At 39.1% G+C, this 13,813-nt stretch overlaps 1 protein-coding gene across 1 annotated transcript in view; it reads left to right on the forward strand.

Moving 5' to 3' along the window:
• The first annotated feature begins 426 nt into the window (after positions 1 to 426).
• The window catches only part of atp9a (ATPase phospholipid transporting 9A), a 34,553-nt gene continuing 21,166 nt past the window's right edge, over positions 427 to 13,813 (forward strand). Inside the window, exons 1-13 of the mRNA XM_030423455.1 lie at positions 427 to 599; positions 3,185 to 3,329; positions 5,672 to 5,785; positions 5,990 to 6,098; positions 7,374 to 7,432; positions 8,393 to 8,444; positions 9,550 to 9,644; positions 10,321 to 10,401; positions 11,601 to 11,676; positions 12,098 to 12,174; positions 12,431 to 12,591; positions 12,694 to 12,836; positions 13,624 to 13,736. Of these exons, the coding sequence (XP_030279315.1) occupies positions 532 to 599; positions 3,185 to 3,329; positions 5,672 to 5,785; positions 5,990 to 6,098; positions 7,374 to 7,432; positions 8,393 to 8,444; positions 9,550 to 9,644; positions 10,321 to 10,401; positions 11,601 to 11,676; positions 12,098 to 12,174; positions 12,431 to 12,591; positions 12,694 to 12,836; positions 13,624 to 13,736 (1,293 nt within the window). The 5' untranslated portion in view covers positions 427 to 531. The remainder of the gene's footprint in view (positions 600 to 3,184; positions 3,330 to 5,671; positions 5,786 to 5,989; positions 6,099 to 7,373; positions 7,433 to 8,392; positions 8,445 to 9,549; positions 9,645 to 10,320; positions 10,402 to 11,600; positions 11,677 to 12,097; positions 12,175 to 12,430; positions 12,592 to 12,693; positions 12,837 to 13,623; positions 13,737 to 13,813) is intronic.

The following is a 13,813-nucleotide window of genomic DNA, read 5'->3' on the forward strand; positions in this document are numbered from 1 at the left end:
ATAAATGCTGATTTCATGTAGTTATCTGTAAATGTGTATTTCACATGTAAGCTTACAGATCATCCATCACCATCACATAGGCTGTCATTTAACAAAACTACAACATAGAATGGATGTTGTCTTTTTACATATTCAGATACAGCTCTATTTGAATGTTTACCTACGTTTTGTCAGCTTTGTTGAACCTTTTTTTTTAGCTGAATGGGATTTTTCCCTATGTTTTGTCTATAAGAAGCAAAAAAAATTGAGACAAAAAATACTTGCCTATAGAGCTGATTGATTCTGCTTAAACCCCAATTAATTAACAAATACAGGGATATTTAATCATGTAAAAAAACACTGACAACAGAAATGTTACATAAAATATTAGATTATGAACTGGGTCAGTGCCTGATGCCGTGATAAGAGTTCTGTGTGTCCCAGACTGCTGAGCCGCCCGGCGTGAGTGACAGCTGGGAAGCCTCCGCCCAGAACCGCTACAGACGGGCGGACTGCCTTCTGCCTGTAACCCCGCTACCAGGAGCTGCAGGAATGACCGACAATATCCCCCTGCAGCCCGTGAGACGGCCGAAAAGACACGACAGTAAACACAGGAATGGGTAAGGTCGAGACACGGCTCGGAAATATGAACAAGAAGCCATTTTTTTAACGTGTTTCGCTCGCGAGCTTGTGGATGACAGTGTAGCCGTTGGAGTGTTTACAGGAGCGCGTCGACATTGTCTCAATAACTAGCTTAAACGGTGGCGGTTTTTTAAGAGGAAAAACAGCAGTTAGGGACAAAACAACGACTAACAGATGCATAAATGTTAATGTAAATGATGTGGCCATTCATTGTAGCGTTTAATAAGCTAGCCAAAGCTAGCTAGAAGACATCCTTGTTCCGGGGTGCAGCTTGAAGCAAGTGCATTGACGCCCATGTCAATATTTGCTCGGTTGACAGGAGCTCAGCCTGTCAAAGAGCAGACATGTAGGCCTTGGCTTGAAAGAGCTGCATCCTAAATTCAAACATGCTAGCTGGCTAAATGATGCTTTGAAGGTTTATGTTGACCAACACTTTAAGGGGCAGGCCTCTTACAAGAGGATGGAGACACAAACACAGGGCAGACACAAAGCTGAAATGCAGCCAGTAGTCCCATCAGGCTATCATGGTGATGTCACCTCCTGTAATAAACACATAGCACAAGGCTAGCTGCTTAATGTGCACTATTACATGTAGTTGGAAATATAATTTATAGTCTGGTTCATCATTTATCTGTCCACTCTCTGACATGGTAGGTAGCTTTACACTCAGTTGCCAGTTTATTAGGTACGCCTAGCTAAAACTAATGCAGTCTAATACAAAAGTCCTGCAGCAAATCCTACCTACATGAAGTGTATAACATTCAGTTTTCAGTTCAGTTTTGTATACGTCAATAGAGAAAAAACATTTCTGTATAATGTCATGCAATTCAACCGCACGACTGACAACATCCCTTCATGAATGAATCAGCTCTCTTGGCCTATTCAACAAAAACTAGAGCCAGATCAATACATCATGTGGCCAATATTATTGGTCCGTCATAAATGAGTATTGTTGTGTATGTTGCCTGATATGCAACAATATGAAAGACTTTTTTTAGATATTGTAATTCAGAAACATTTGCTTAGTGTAATTTGTGATCATTGAATTCTCAGTACGTTTAATGTTTCAGTGCACTGACGTCATTCAGACATGTGTTTGATAACCACATTTGAGGGATCATCAATAAATGTGTGACTGTATAGGCTCATACATCAAACTTGGGTTTTTGCTAATATCTTTATTGGCCTCGCCCCAAAAATCGATCAGTTGTACTCTAATCCAAACTGAATATTTAAACCTTTACACAGGTAGGATTTAATTCTATTGTTGCATTAAAGGGATAGTTCACCTTTCTTCTTACCTATAGTGCTATTTATCTATTTTAATCATTTTGGTGGGAGCTGCAAAATTTGGGAGATAACTGCAGTAGAGATGTCTGTGCTCTATCAAGTATTATGGAGCTAGATAGCATTTGTCTTGCGGTCCTCAAAGTGCCATAAAAAAGGAAGTGTGAAAAACTCAACGACATTATCTCTTTACAGAAACCATGACTTGCTTACTCAAGATAATCCACAGACTTTGTTGTGAGCAAGATGAGAGGCTCGTGCTCGTCATAACCGGGAATGTTAACTTTAATGGCGTCCTCCTTAGCTAAGTTGTTATGTTAATTAACTTAGTTAGGTTTGTTAGCTAGCCTCTTACTGCTTAGGTTCGTACGCTTCCTTCTGAGCAGTGACATGGTTGGACCATTAGCGAGTGCCATCCAGTACCAAAACTCCTCAACTCACACCAGAACAATCCCGGTAGATGAATCGCACAGGGGTGAATGACAAGAAAAAACAACTGCCCTTTGAACTGCATTTGTACTAGCTAGGTGTGTCTAATAACCTGGCATCTCAATATACTGTAAAAACAATTAAGTGTCTCATATATCAATAAGTAAACATGTAATGTGCTGTGTAATGTAATGCTGTAATGCTAGGGATCTGCAGATTTTAAACTGCTGCGTCAACATGGGTCTGGAAAATTTTAATTGGCATTTTTACTTTACTTACTACTTTACTGATTTTTACAAATATTTTAAAGACACAGAGCAATGGTTTGCGCATTACCTCTGTGCCACAGAAGGCATTTTGGCTTGTGAATGTATGAAAAGCACACGTATGTCAAGGTTATATTTTATTCATAGTCAGTGTTTTATAACTTAACAAGTCATTCATGTCTTGGTAATGAGGGCACTGGGCTCTTAGTTCATCGATATGGAATGTATTGTTTGGTTAGATCAAAGGGAGTGGCCACCCTTTCCCAGCACAAGTTAATATTTATTTAGGAAGGCACAATCTCCATGTTCATGGATCTTCAGGTCAGCCTCGTCTGTTCTGTGGGTTTGTAGCTGCTGTATGCAGGAAATTTATTAAAAATGATGCTGTTATCTCGACAGCTACACACAACTCAACTACAGAATTTTCATTCAAGGGAAATAGCCTAAATCAATCAACTAAATCATAAATATTTAGCTAATTTTCTCATGTAATTGTCTCAACATGATTTCTATAGAACTAAAAGCTGAGAAAAAATGAGAATTTCCTCATCCTTTCTACTTCCTCTTCCTCTTCCTCTCAGGTGCTGCCCGTGGTCGAGATGCTGTGGCATGGGTGACTTCCGTCCCCGCACCGTGTGGCTCGGCCACCCAGAAAAGAGGGAGCAGAGGTACCCCAGGAATGTCATTAACAACCAGAAGTACAACTTCTTCACCTTCCTGCCTGCGGTTAGTGTCAGTCAAAGGTCACCCCTCAGCCCTCCCTCCTTTTAACCCCCAGAACCACCACCCACCCTGGCCCTGATTCACTGTCGCTTGTTGGACACATTTTCCCATTAAAGCAATCATAACCTCTTGGATCGTGGATATCATCTTGTACTCCTCACTGTTGACTGATAGTTACAATTTTTGACTCATTTGAATCTGTGTTGATTAGAGGATCACATTAGTGCAGCGACTAATTTAAATATCGATTAAACGGGCAGATATGTTCTCGATCAATAATTTACTCTTAATTTAACTCTGAATTGTAGGAAATTAAATTGTAACAGTAACATTATACAGGGAAAAGCCCCAAAAAAGTCACAGTTAACAGGCTGCAGATGTTTGGCATTTTGACTTAAATAGATACTCAAATAATAAAGCAGTTATCAAAATAGCTGTGGATTAATTTAGTGATAATTGACCAAATTGGGTAATTGTCTCAGATGTAGATCAAATATGTGCCTCAAATGTGAATATTATTTGTTTTAAGGCTTGTACTTTGGTTTAACCGAAGAATACTGAAGATTTGTTTTGCTTATATTTAGCCTAACCCCAAAAGACTGCAGATTAGCATACCTTTTGGATTCATTGACACGAAGAGGCTGGTTACACTTTTACCATTATGAATAATGAGGGCAAAGTCTGACAGATGCACAGTCTGCTCTCTCATAGGAATGCACCGGCCTGATATGTTAGTAAAGCTCAGTTTATAAATGAAATATTGATTTCTGTCTTCAGTTGGCGGTTTAAGAAGAGTATCACTCATTTAGAAATAGTGGAATGTTTCATGTTTGAATGAAGATCTTTTAAGTGAGAAGTGAGATGGATAGTTTCAGCTGCATTTTGAGAATGGTCTCATAGCACCAGATCCTGGTGATCACATGCACAGTAGTTATTAAGCCGTGTGTGCCTTTTCCCCGGCCTGCTTTACATATTCATTTGTTTTCCAGACATTCAGTTGTCTTAAGATCTTATACTTTTTTTTTTGTATGTGGCGTCAGACATTGAAAGTAGCTCAGATTTGTTTAGAAAGCAGAAGACGAGCAAAACCTTTTTGCATTGCAAATTGTGATGTGTTTTATTGACTTTCGTTCATGTCAAGAAGTTCTCCTCACTCTAACATAATGGAGTCTTGATGTTTCTGGGCAGGGTTTCATGTTCTCTTCTCATACAGTAGCAATGTGAAGTCTTGGTAGTTATCTTGCACATTGGTGGTAAATGATACTGAGCTAAGCTGTTGCATGAATGTCGTATTAGGAGTGACACTACTGGAGGAAAAGCTACTATATGCACTCCTTTTTTTTTTTTAAATAAAAATTGTAGGGGTTGTTGATATGTGATGGGCCATGAGATTGTGTACATTTTCTAAAGTCAGATTGTGAGGATTTTACTAAGGTACATTACCCACAATGCAACTTAGCCACTGAGTGACATTGCTGTAGGCTGTTTATCAGATTGCCTGCAGCTTCCCTTTAAAGCCACAAAAGCATATACTTCTTTTTTCACATGCTGTCATACCCAAGACCTGTTAACACATTCTAATGTGTAAAATTGATGGTTGTGCTTAAACAAGGCGAGCATGGACCGATACCAACATTCACTCGGTATACCGGTGTACCACTAGTTTTGCATTACTATGTTATGATTGTCTATTTGTTGACTGACTATTTTCTCAGAGGGTAAATTGTTTGGATTATTTACTGTCAGATAATGATAAAAAGCACCTATTTCAATTTCCCAAATCCTGTGGTCTTTAAATTGCTTCTTTTATGCGACCAACAAGCTGAAAATCTTCATTTTACTTTCACACACGACTTAAAAAAGAAAACTACAAATATTCACATTTGTGATGCAACAACCAGTGAATTCGTCTATAGATAAGATGCACGATCCATTGTTTCTCAAAAAAGTTACCACAATATTCTGTCAATCAACTGATTGACAGTGTTAACAGTAACAGTGTTATTATATAATATTGATCTATATCATAGCATATCTAATTACATATACTGCTATAGAGGATTTTATCCACATCGCCCACTCATACATTGTAAAAGCTGTCACACACAATTGATGAAAATGTGAGACAAATGTGTTATGCATATATTAAGTCATTTTATCATTTTCTGAATTTATAATCGTAGATCTGAGATGACTTTTCATCTGCACATCACCAAAATAGTGTTGTAACAAGGCAATGCTGTTGAATTTACTTTAGTACATCAAATCAGTCATAAGAAAACAAACTTCTTGCAGCATACGCAGAATAACTTACCATCTTGTGCTTCTTTGTTTTATGGTCACAGGTGCTGTTCAATCAGTTCAAGTACTTCTTCAACTTGTACTTTTTGCTTTTGGCCTGCTCTCAATTTGTCCCAGAGCTTCGCTTAGGGGCGCTCTACACCTACTGGGTCCCTTTGGTATGTAGACTTTCACAATTCTCTCATATGTCAATCAATCAGTCACATTTTTCATACTTGTGTATCTCAGTATTTATTTGATGGAGATGTGCAGGTATTTCCCACAAACTCAGTTACCACAGCACTCATGTGTGGGAAGTGGGTTTGCTGTTCTCTACTGTGGAGAAAAATACTTGTTTTTGATTTTGACGTTTTACTCTCCAGGGTCTTGTTTTGATTATCACCATCATGAGAGAGGCAGTTGAAGAAATAAGATGCTACCTTCGAGACAAAGAAGTGAACTCCCAGATTTACAGCAAGCTTTCGACAAGAGGTGAGGCTATGTTTTGTCTATGTTGATATCTGAACCATGTTGCTTATTTCTCAGCATCAGCGTCTATTAACTGTAGGAGGTTGGTCCTATTAAAACTTATTGGGGCTAGGGGAAATGGTGGTTAATTCAAAGCAGAGATGTAAAAGTGTACATAAGAGGCCTTGGTATAAAGTGCTACCAGCAATAAAAAGCAGGAGACCTCTTGTGGTTTCCATCACTTTGCCCCTTTGATGTGGCAGCTTGTTTTACCCATAAACACAGTGACTGGTTGCCTCCATGATAGCGGCCCCCCTGCATATCTTGTGGCTTATAGAAACTTTATGATGTCAGAGCTTGGTGTGTTGTGTTCTTGTAGCATGAGATGAAACTGGATGAAGTTGTTGTGTTAAAAATGAAGTGAAAAATGTGAAGATGCTCATGGAAGATGTACTTAATTACTTCTGTTGTTTGACAAACAGCCAAAAAAGGTCATGCATACAGTTTACTGTCATATATGAGAGAGAAAAGCAACAAATCTTCACATTGTGGCGGGACGACTGAATAGTTGGCAGTTTACCAGATTAATCACTTATCTAAATAGAAATTATTTTCAGACAATCAACTAATCAGCTACTCAATGTTTGACACCAACTGTGCATGAGATGTTGACATAAACCACTTCTTTATGTTAATATTAATCAATTGTATTTTGATATTTTGCCACATTTTATGTCTGAAAGGTGTCACATAAAGCTGCTCTGTCCTGAATTTAGTTTGGTCTTTAAATTAATTTGTAATTTTGTTGTGTGTGTTAGTGGAGCAGAGCCCTCATGTGAAGTCCCTTGCACCCTAATGCATAGCAATATTAATGTGCGTTAATGTCTTACATATGCAAAGCCCCGGGGTCACGGCAGAGGTCAGGGGTCGGTGATCTCTTCCAAACAATTTTGCCCGTTCATTCCAAATGAAATGAGAGAAAAGGCTCAACTCCCCCCGCATTCTTTCAAATATGCAAGGAAAATTGCCTTCCCAGATTCAGTGGGTTAACTGATGAGGCATGCGGGACAACAGTTCACCCAAAGAAGGCACTAGTGGTTTAAAGTGATATTTTATTCAACACAGAAGAACCATGTGTCATTTTAAATCATGCTCAAAATGTATGTTGAATTCTACTGTACATATTTATTACATTTTAGAAATCATGATTAGTGAATAGTTTTACCGTGTGAAACACATCAAATGATATGCAGAGTTATTTAACACTGCATTAACTTTAAGATTTGTTCTGTATTTCAGGCACAGTGAAGGTCAAAAGCAGCGGTATTCAAGTTGGAGATCTTATAATTGTGGAAAAGGTTTGTTAAATATTATTTTATCCACACCTGCAAATACTTTGGCTTTTCAAGCCTGTCATGTTAAAATGTGTATGACAGCGAGTAATGATGGGGTTGTTAATCTTGTGTGCTTCACTGGTGACTGAGGTGAAAGGAGTTAGTAAAGATTTTGTAATCTTGTGATCAATGCTGAGCCTCGGGCTGTCAAACTCAATGGATACACAACAGAAGTAAACCCTAAATGCCTTTAATTAAATCTTAAACACAAATTCAATTATGTATTTTTACAATTTTTTTCATTTTGAAATCCAATTTATAGTTTGCAGTTGTTTAAAATACCTAAGTTAGTTTGTGTTTTCTGGGGGAATCAGTTGTGTTGCTCCTCTCGTGGGCAGAGTGGATCCTTTGAGGTCTTTTTACATGAAATATGAGAAGTGGGTCCTGTCTTCAGTTTCCAACTCATTTCAAAGCAGCTGAAGGAAAGGTCACACATGTTGTCCTAGCCATTTCACTAATATGACTGAGTGATTTAGAGTTATGTGGCTTACAATGCAGAAACGTGAACTCATCAGCAGAGGTGAAACCAGTAGCTAGCAAAAAAGAAAGCACTATATTTTTTAATTAACCTGCATTTGAAAAGATATAATGTGTTTTTATGAAGGCATTAACCACCTAGCAATAATCCATGCACAGTCTAACTTCGGGGAAGCTGTCCAGATGAATTGAATGCTGAATTTGTCTGGTGTAGTGGAGGGACCAGGTCAGGCAGAGTGTAAAACCTGGTCAGGGTCCCGCTCAGGCCACGACAGGATGATTTGCTGGAGGGCTTATTATTTTGACTGACTGGCTGTGGGTAATGTGGCACATGAAAAGCTAAAAGTCCTACTTTTCTGCAGTTAAAGAGCGGAGGAGGGAGGAGGAGCAGTGTGGGATCAGGAAGTGATGTTGAAATGATGTTTTTCTTTCTGCCTTTCTTTGTAGAACCAGCGTGTTCCTGCTGACATGATCTTTTTAAGGACCTCTGAAAGAAATGGTAAACATCTGCTGGTCATTCATCCAGATCTCCAAAACAGGCTGGCTGACCGGCTTGCTGGCTGGCTGGCCGGGGAAATGACTTGTTTAAAAAGGCGCTGAGGTGCAGGGATTATCCCTGAGCTGGGACAGGAAGTCCTACAATGTCTAAATTGTAATTGGGTCCAGTACTAAACTATCACTCAAAGTGTGGTATGGTGGAGAGTTCCTGCTCCATGGGGACTGTTACCAAAACATTGTTTTTTCTTCATCTTCACCTATGACTAATTTTGTCATTCAAATGAGAAGATAGTGAAGAGGAAAGGTGAGGCACACAGAAATCAAATGCAGTGACAAAACAGGAGACGTGAGAGGAGGTTGCTTCATCTGAATAATCAAATATGGATTACGACAAGATTTGTCCGTGATAACACACACTTAGAGAAGTGCATTGCATCCTTTATTTGCACATATACAAAATGCGCATTCAAAATAACAACTCCTCAGGCAAGGCACACCAATAATCTCATCACAGGGAGATGTTTTTTTTCTTCCCCTAGAAACCCAAATGTGACGCTGTAAGAGAAGCAAGATGCATGTTGTTGTTGCGTCTTCCTGTGGGGGGAAGAAAAACAACAGCTTTGTTTTACTGGAAATAGTGCTTGGTTATCTCTCTTCCATGTGGAGGCCATTAGGTCAATTATGAAGAGCCTAGGCCAGGATTGGGAGTTTTGGGCAGGATGACGCATGCAGGCCAGTGGGGGGATGGGCTTTGGTGGATTCCTCCACTTCTGTTCCAACAGTAAAATGCAGCTTTGTCCCATTCACAGAAGTCGCTGCTATTCATTTGTGACTCCTTGCTGAATCCAATTCCCTTTTTTCTTCTATTTATTCAAACTGGGCCTTGAAAATGGATGAAACAAACAATCAATAACCAGCAACAGTTGACAGAAGCATTCCATATTTATTGAAATATAAATGTAATGATCTGTAGATTCTTTGCCATCATCAAGAAAAGAGATTTGTGATACCCTTCCTATAACTAAAAGCCTATCTATTGTTGCCCCCTAGGGGTGAATGTGTTTAAATCTGTCATCAGTAGCAGCTCTTGTCTTCTCCTTCTCCAGGCTCTTGTTTCCTGCGGACTGACCAGCTGGATGGAGAGACGGACTGGAAACTACGCCTCCCAGTGGCCTGCACACAGAGACTGCCGACTGCTGCTGTGAGTCATAAAACAAAAAGGAGAGGTTGTTAGTTAGATGTCGGAGGCAATTTACTGTTAAACACTGCGTTTATGCTGTTGCCGTGCCTTGTGTTTTGATGAATAGGTGAGTAATTGCACATGCCGACTATGGTCTCAGAGAGACAGGTCTGTCATTAGGACAGAGTAGTGATTTAATTAGAATGCAGGGTGGCCTGGTCATCAGAGAATGTCCGGACTATAAGGTCAAAGGTTCAACTCACCTGTACTTTTTGAAGAGTGCATCAGTTATTGAGCAGATAATGCTCATATTTTTTAATTTAACATTATAGGTAGGTCATGAAATTTTAGTAACTTTCCAATTAAATAGAATATTACACAAATGGACTATTGGTTATTTTCTGACAATTTATAAACCGAATGATCCATTGATTAATTAAAATGATAATCTGTTTTTTAAGAGTAAACAAACATTTTCCTCAGGATTCGCAGAGTAGTCAATATAAAGTAACCGCTCTATTTATCAAACTACTCTTGGAAGATTTATTAATCATTTACAAACTGGTTCATTAAAAAAATGATGTTTTATCTGAGATGCTTACATAATGTTTGGTGATGTTTTTGTCCTCTTCATCATTAATCGTTAGTCAAATCACTTTCTTATGTGATGTTAAACTCTGTTTATGATTTTACACAGGACCTTCTGCAAATCAGATCATATGTGTACGCAGAAGAACCGAACATTGATATCCACAACTTTATTGGAACTTTCACCAGGGTGAGTGCTTGGATTACTGTTCTTTTCAGACTTTCAGACCCTTATGTTAATTTGATGGCAATTTAACATGTAGATCTCATGTGTGATTAGGCGCCTGAGTCACTTTTACCTAATTCCTGACGGCAATCTTGCTAGATGGCACCTAGTAACACGTACAACATGGAAAAGTCTAAATTGAATGCAGACAGATAAACTTAAAGACCTCAATAGCACAAGGTAAACCATGCAGAGAGAGAGAGAGCGCTGCATCTCGAACCACGTTCTGTAACACCTAATAACTGTCAGCTTCTCGGTTGATGTGTTTTTGTATTGCATGTATTATCTTTTATTTTCAGTATCTTATTTTTTTACCTATCCATACTTTATTGCTGACTTTGTGTGCATTAGTCTCTAAATCCTTTTTTGTTTTATTGATGTCCCATGTTGTCTTTTTCAATCAATTGTACAGCACTTTTAACTGCATTTGGATTTATTTGAAAGGTGCTTTATAAATAATGTTTGATTGATTGTATCGCTTATGCACAACACATTTTTAAGTTATCAGTTTAAGAAACTGTGGAATTCTTCTTAGATCAGCCTACAAACTATTTCCCTCTCTTGGTGTCATCATGGTAAGAGTTGAAAACAAACAACCTCATACCACCACGGACATAATATGACCATCAGTCTCTCCCTATATTTAAATGTTTTATTTCAACTACATCGATGATTCAAATAATATCCTCCAAAAACAATTTATGCATTACATGTGAGCTAATAGGATCAAAAGTCCCAACTCCTAAAGTCCCAACATTCTCTTATTTGATGTGTGCTTGTGTTGTAAAACTGGCAGCAGAATTGGCTCTGTAATGGTGGTAAATGATGAAACTGATTAGAAATGTGTAGGTGTGTTCGCTGTTTGAAGCAGCAGTGAGCTTCCCTCTTGCAAGACATCATGCTATGTGGTGAAAGCATAGTGGCTAACAGCATAAATGTCTTGACTGAAGAACATATGTAACATTAACCGAAAAAGACACGTATGTGTGAGTGACCAAAAAAATTTGACTTTGACGGATGAATGCTGGGTATGCCATGTCTGAAATGACTTTTGTTGTACTACTTTTTGTTTACAAAACCTTCATTTAACAAAGATGGCATTTATTTGACCAGCTCCTGTCTTCACTGATCATTCTGTATGTTTGTCGTCTCAATTGTTGCAGGAAGATGGGGACCCTCCAGTTAACGAAAGTCTCAGCATTGAAAACACTCTGTGGGCCAGCACCGTTGTTGCCTCTGGTAAATATGTGACTGATGGTGCAGCTCTATTCACGAGGCAGCTAATAATCAGGAAGTAGCCAGGACCAGCCTTTGCACTTAATGCACAGAGTTGCACTAAAGTGTTACTTCCTTCACGAATGTAGATCTGATGACCAAACAAACAAACAGTCAAGAAATGTTGCATTTATAAGTAGCTCGGGGGCAACTTACTATAATGGTAAAGAAAGCGTGCATCAAGACCACACTGTCATATGTTATCAATTAAGCAATTTAAAACAGCATTCTTTATTCCGAATGACATTCTTCATTTGAAAAAGTCTATTCATGTCATGATTGTAAGTCTGGGAAACATCTTCTTGACAAGCTGTGTTTTAAGTTGTTGTTTTATTATATTGACCTGAGGCAGTTTTTTAAGGCCCTTTTCTCTCCCTCACTACAGGCACAGTGGTGGGAGTTGTGATTTACACAGGCAGGGAGCTGCGTAGTGTCATGAACACCTCCAACCCAAGGCACAAGGTACAGTAGTGTGAGCCAGAGCCTGAAAACCAACATTTGATCATTAACTTTGCATGAGGATGTATTAGTTTGGAGGATGTAATTTATCCTTAATAGATTCATTCTGTATTTTTTTTTCTCCAATTTTCAACTTTTGTTTTTATTATATTAGTTGAATACTTTATTGACTTACTTAAACCTACATATTTAACATACACAGACCATTTCTGTTAACATTCATCTGACTCATAATGTTTCCCTCTGTTGCTCCTGGTAGGTGGGTTTGTTTGACTTGGAAGTGAACTGTTTGACTAAGATCCTGTTTGGGGCCCTGGTGGTGGTGTCACTGGTTATGGTGGCCCTCCAGCACTTCGCTGGACGTTGGTACCTCCAGATATTCCGCTTCCTGCTGCTTTTCTCTCACATTGTGCCCATAAGGTGCGACTTAAGATTCTTTACTTCATAGTTAACAGCTGTGTTTTATTGTATTTACATGCAAGGCAGTAAAACGTATATATTTACTGTTTTCATTTGATGCAGTTTGCGTGTCAATCTGGATATGGGGAAGATGGTTTTCAGTTGGATGATTAAGAAAGACTCCAAGATCCCTGGGACGATGGTGAGGGCCAGCACCATACCTGAACAGCTCGGACGCATCTCCTACCTGCTGACTGACAAAACTGGTGAGACTGCAGGAAATGGCTGTGTAAAATAGAATACTTCATATTAATATGCTCTTAGGTGTGTGGCCAAAACAGTCCCTGAGGCCACCGTGTGGAGTATTAAAATCAAAGTTTATAGTGCTGGGGATTTGCCAAGGAAGTATCCAGTAGGACGGAGTTAAGTAACTTCCCTGGGGGGGGGGGGTTGTTCTCTGGTGGGATCTCTGCTCTTGGAAACCTGCTACTTATTGGCCCCTTAAATCATAAAACAAAGCCTAAAGTCTCTCATCCATACACACCTCTTGAGCACAACACCTCACCCAATGCATTTCCTCAGGCGTGAGGTGTTACACGTCAGATTTATAGCCTCATGCCCAATAAAATGATCGGCCATTTCCCATCCAGACCGTGATAAGGCCGGCGGGGTCTGCAGGTCAGGCTAATGTACGTGCGAGGCCCCTGAGGTCTTTTTGATATACAAGCGGAAAATGCTTTTAAAGTGAGTGTGAGGATACAGAGGTTGCGTGTAGTGTTGAAGGGAAGCCTTCTGGCTTCCGTACCATTTTTTTTCCCAATCACCATATGTGGCATGCAAACTCTGTTTTAAGTAATGTGTGAAAGGTGTAAAAATACCTCTACAGATATTGATGCTAAAAGAGTTAGATTCCAAAATGATATTAATTTAGCAAAGTCTAAGACGCCATATATATTTTCTGCTCTCAATCATTAAGGTGTTGCACACATGGAAGTTAGCTGTTTCAGTTGTTATTATTGTGAGGGAATTTCACTGTAATGTAATCTCTACCAGGGACTCTTACCCAAAATGAAATGGTGTTCAGAAGGCTCCATCTTGGGACTGTCGCTTATGGGATGGACTCGATGGATGAAGTACAGAGCCATGTGTTCAGCGCCTACACACAGGTAAAAAGAAAATACATGCATGAGTATACACACTGCAAGAGTTTGAGAGAAGAAATTCACTTACACCATTTAGAAAA

This window comes from Sparus aurata, chromosome 7 (assembly GCF_900880675.1).
Source record: "Sparus aurata chromosome 7, fSpaAur1.1, whole genome shotgun sequence".
NCBI lineage: Eukaryota > Metazoa > Chordata > Actinopteri > Spariformes > Sparidae > Sparus > Sparus aurata.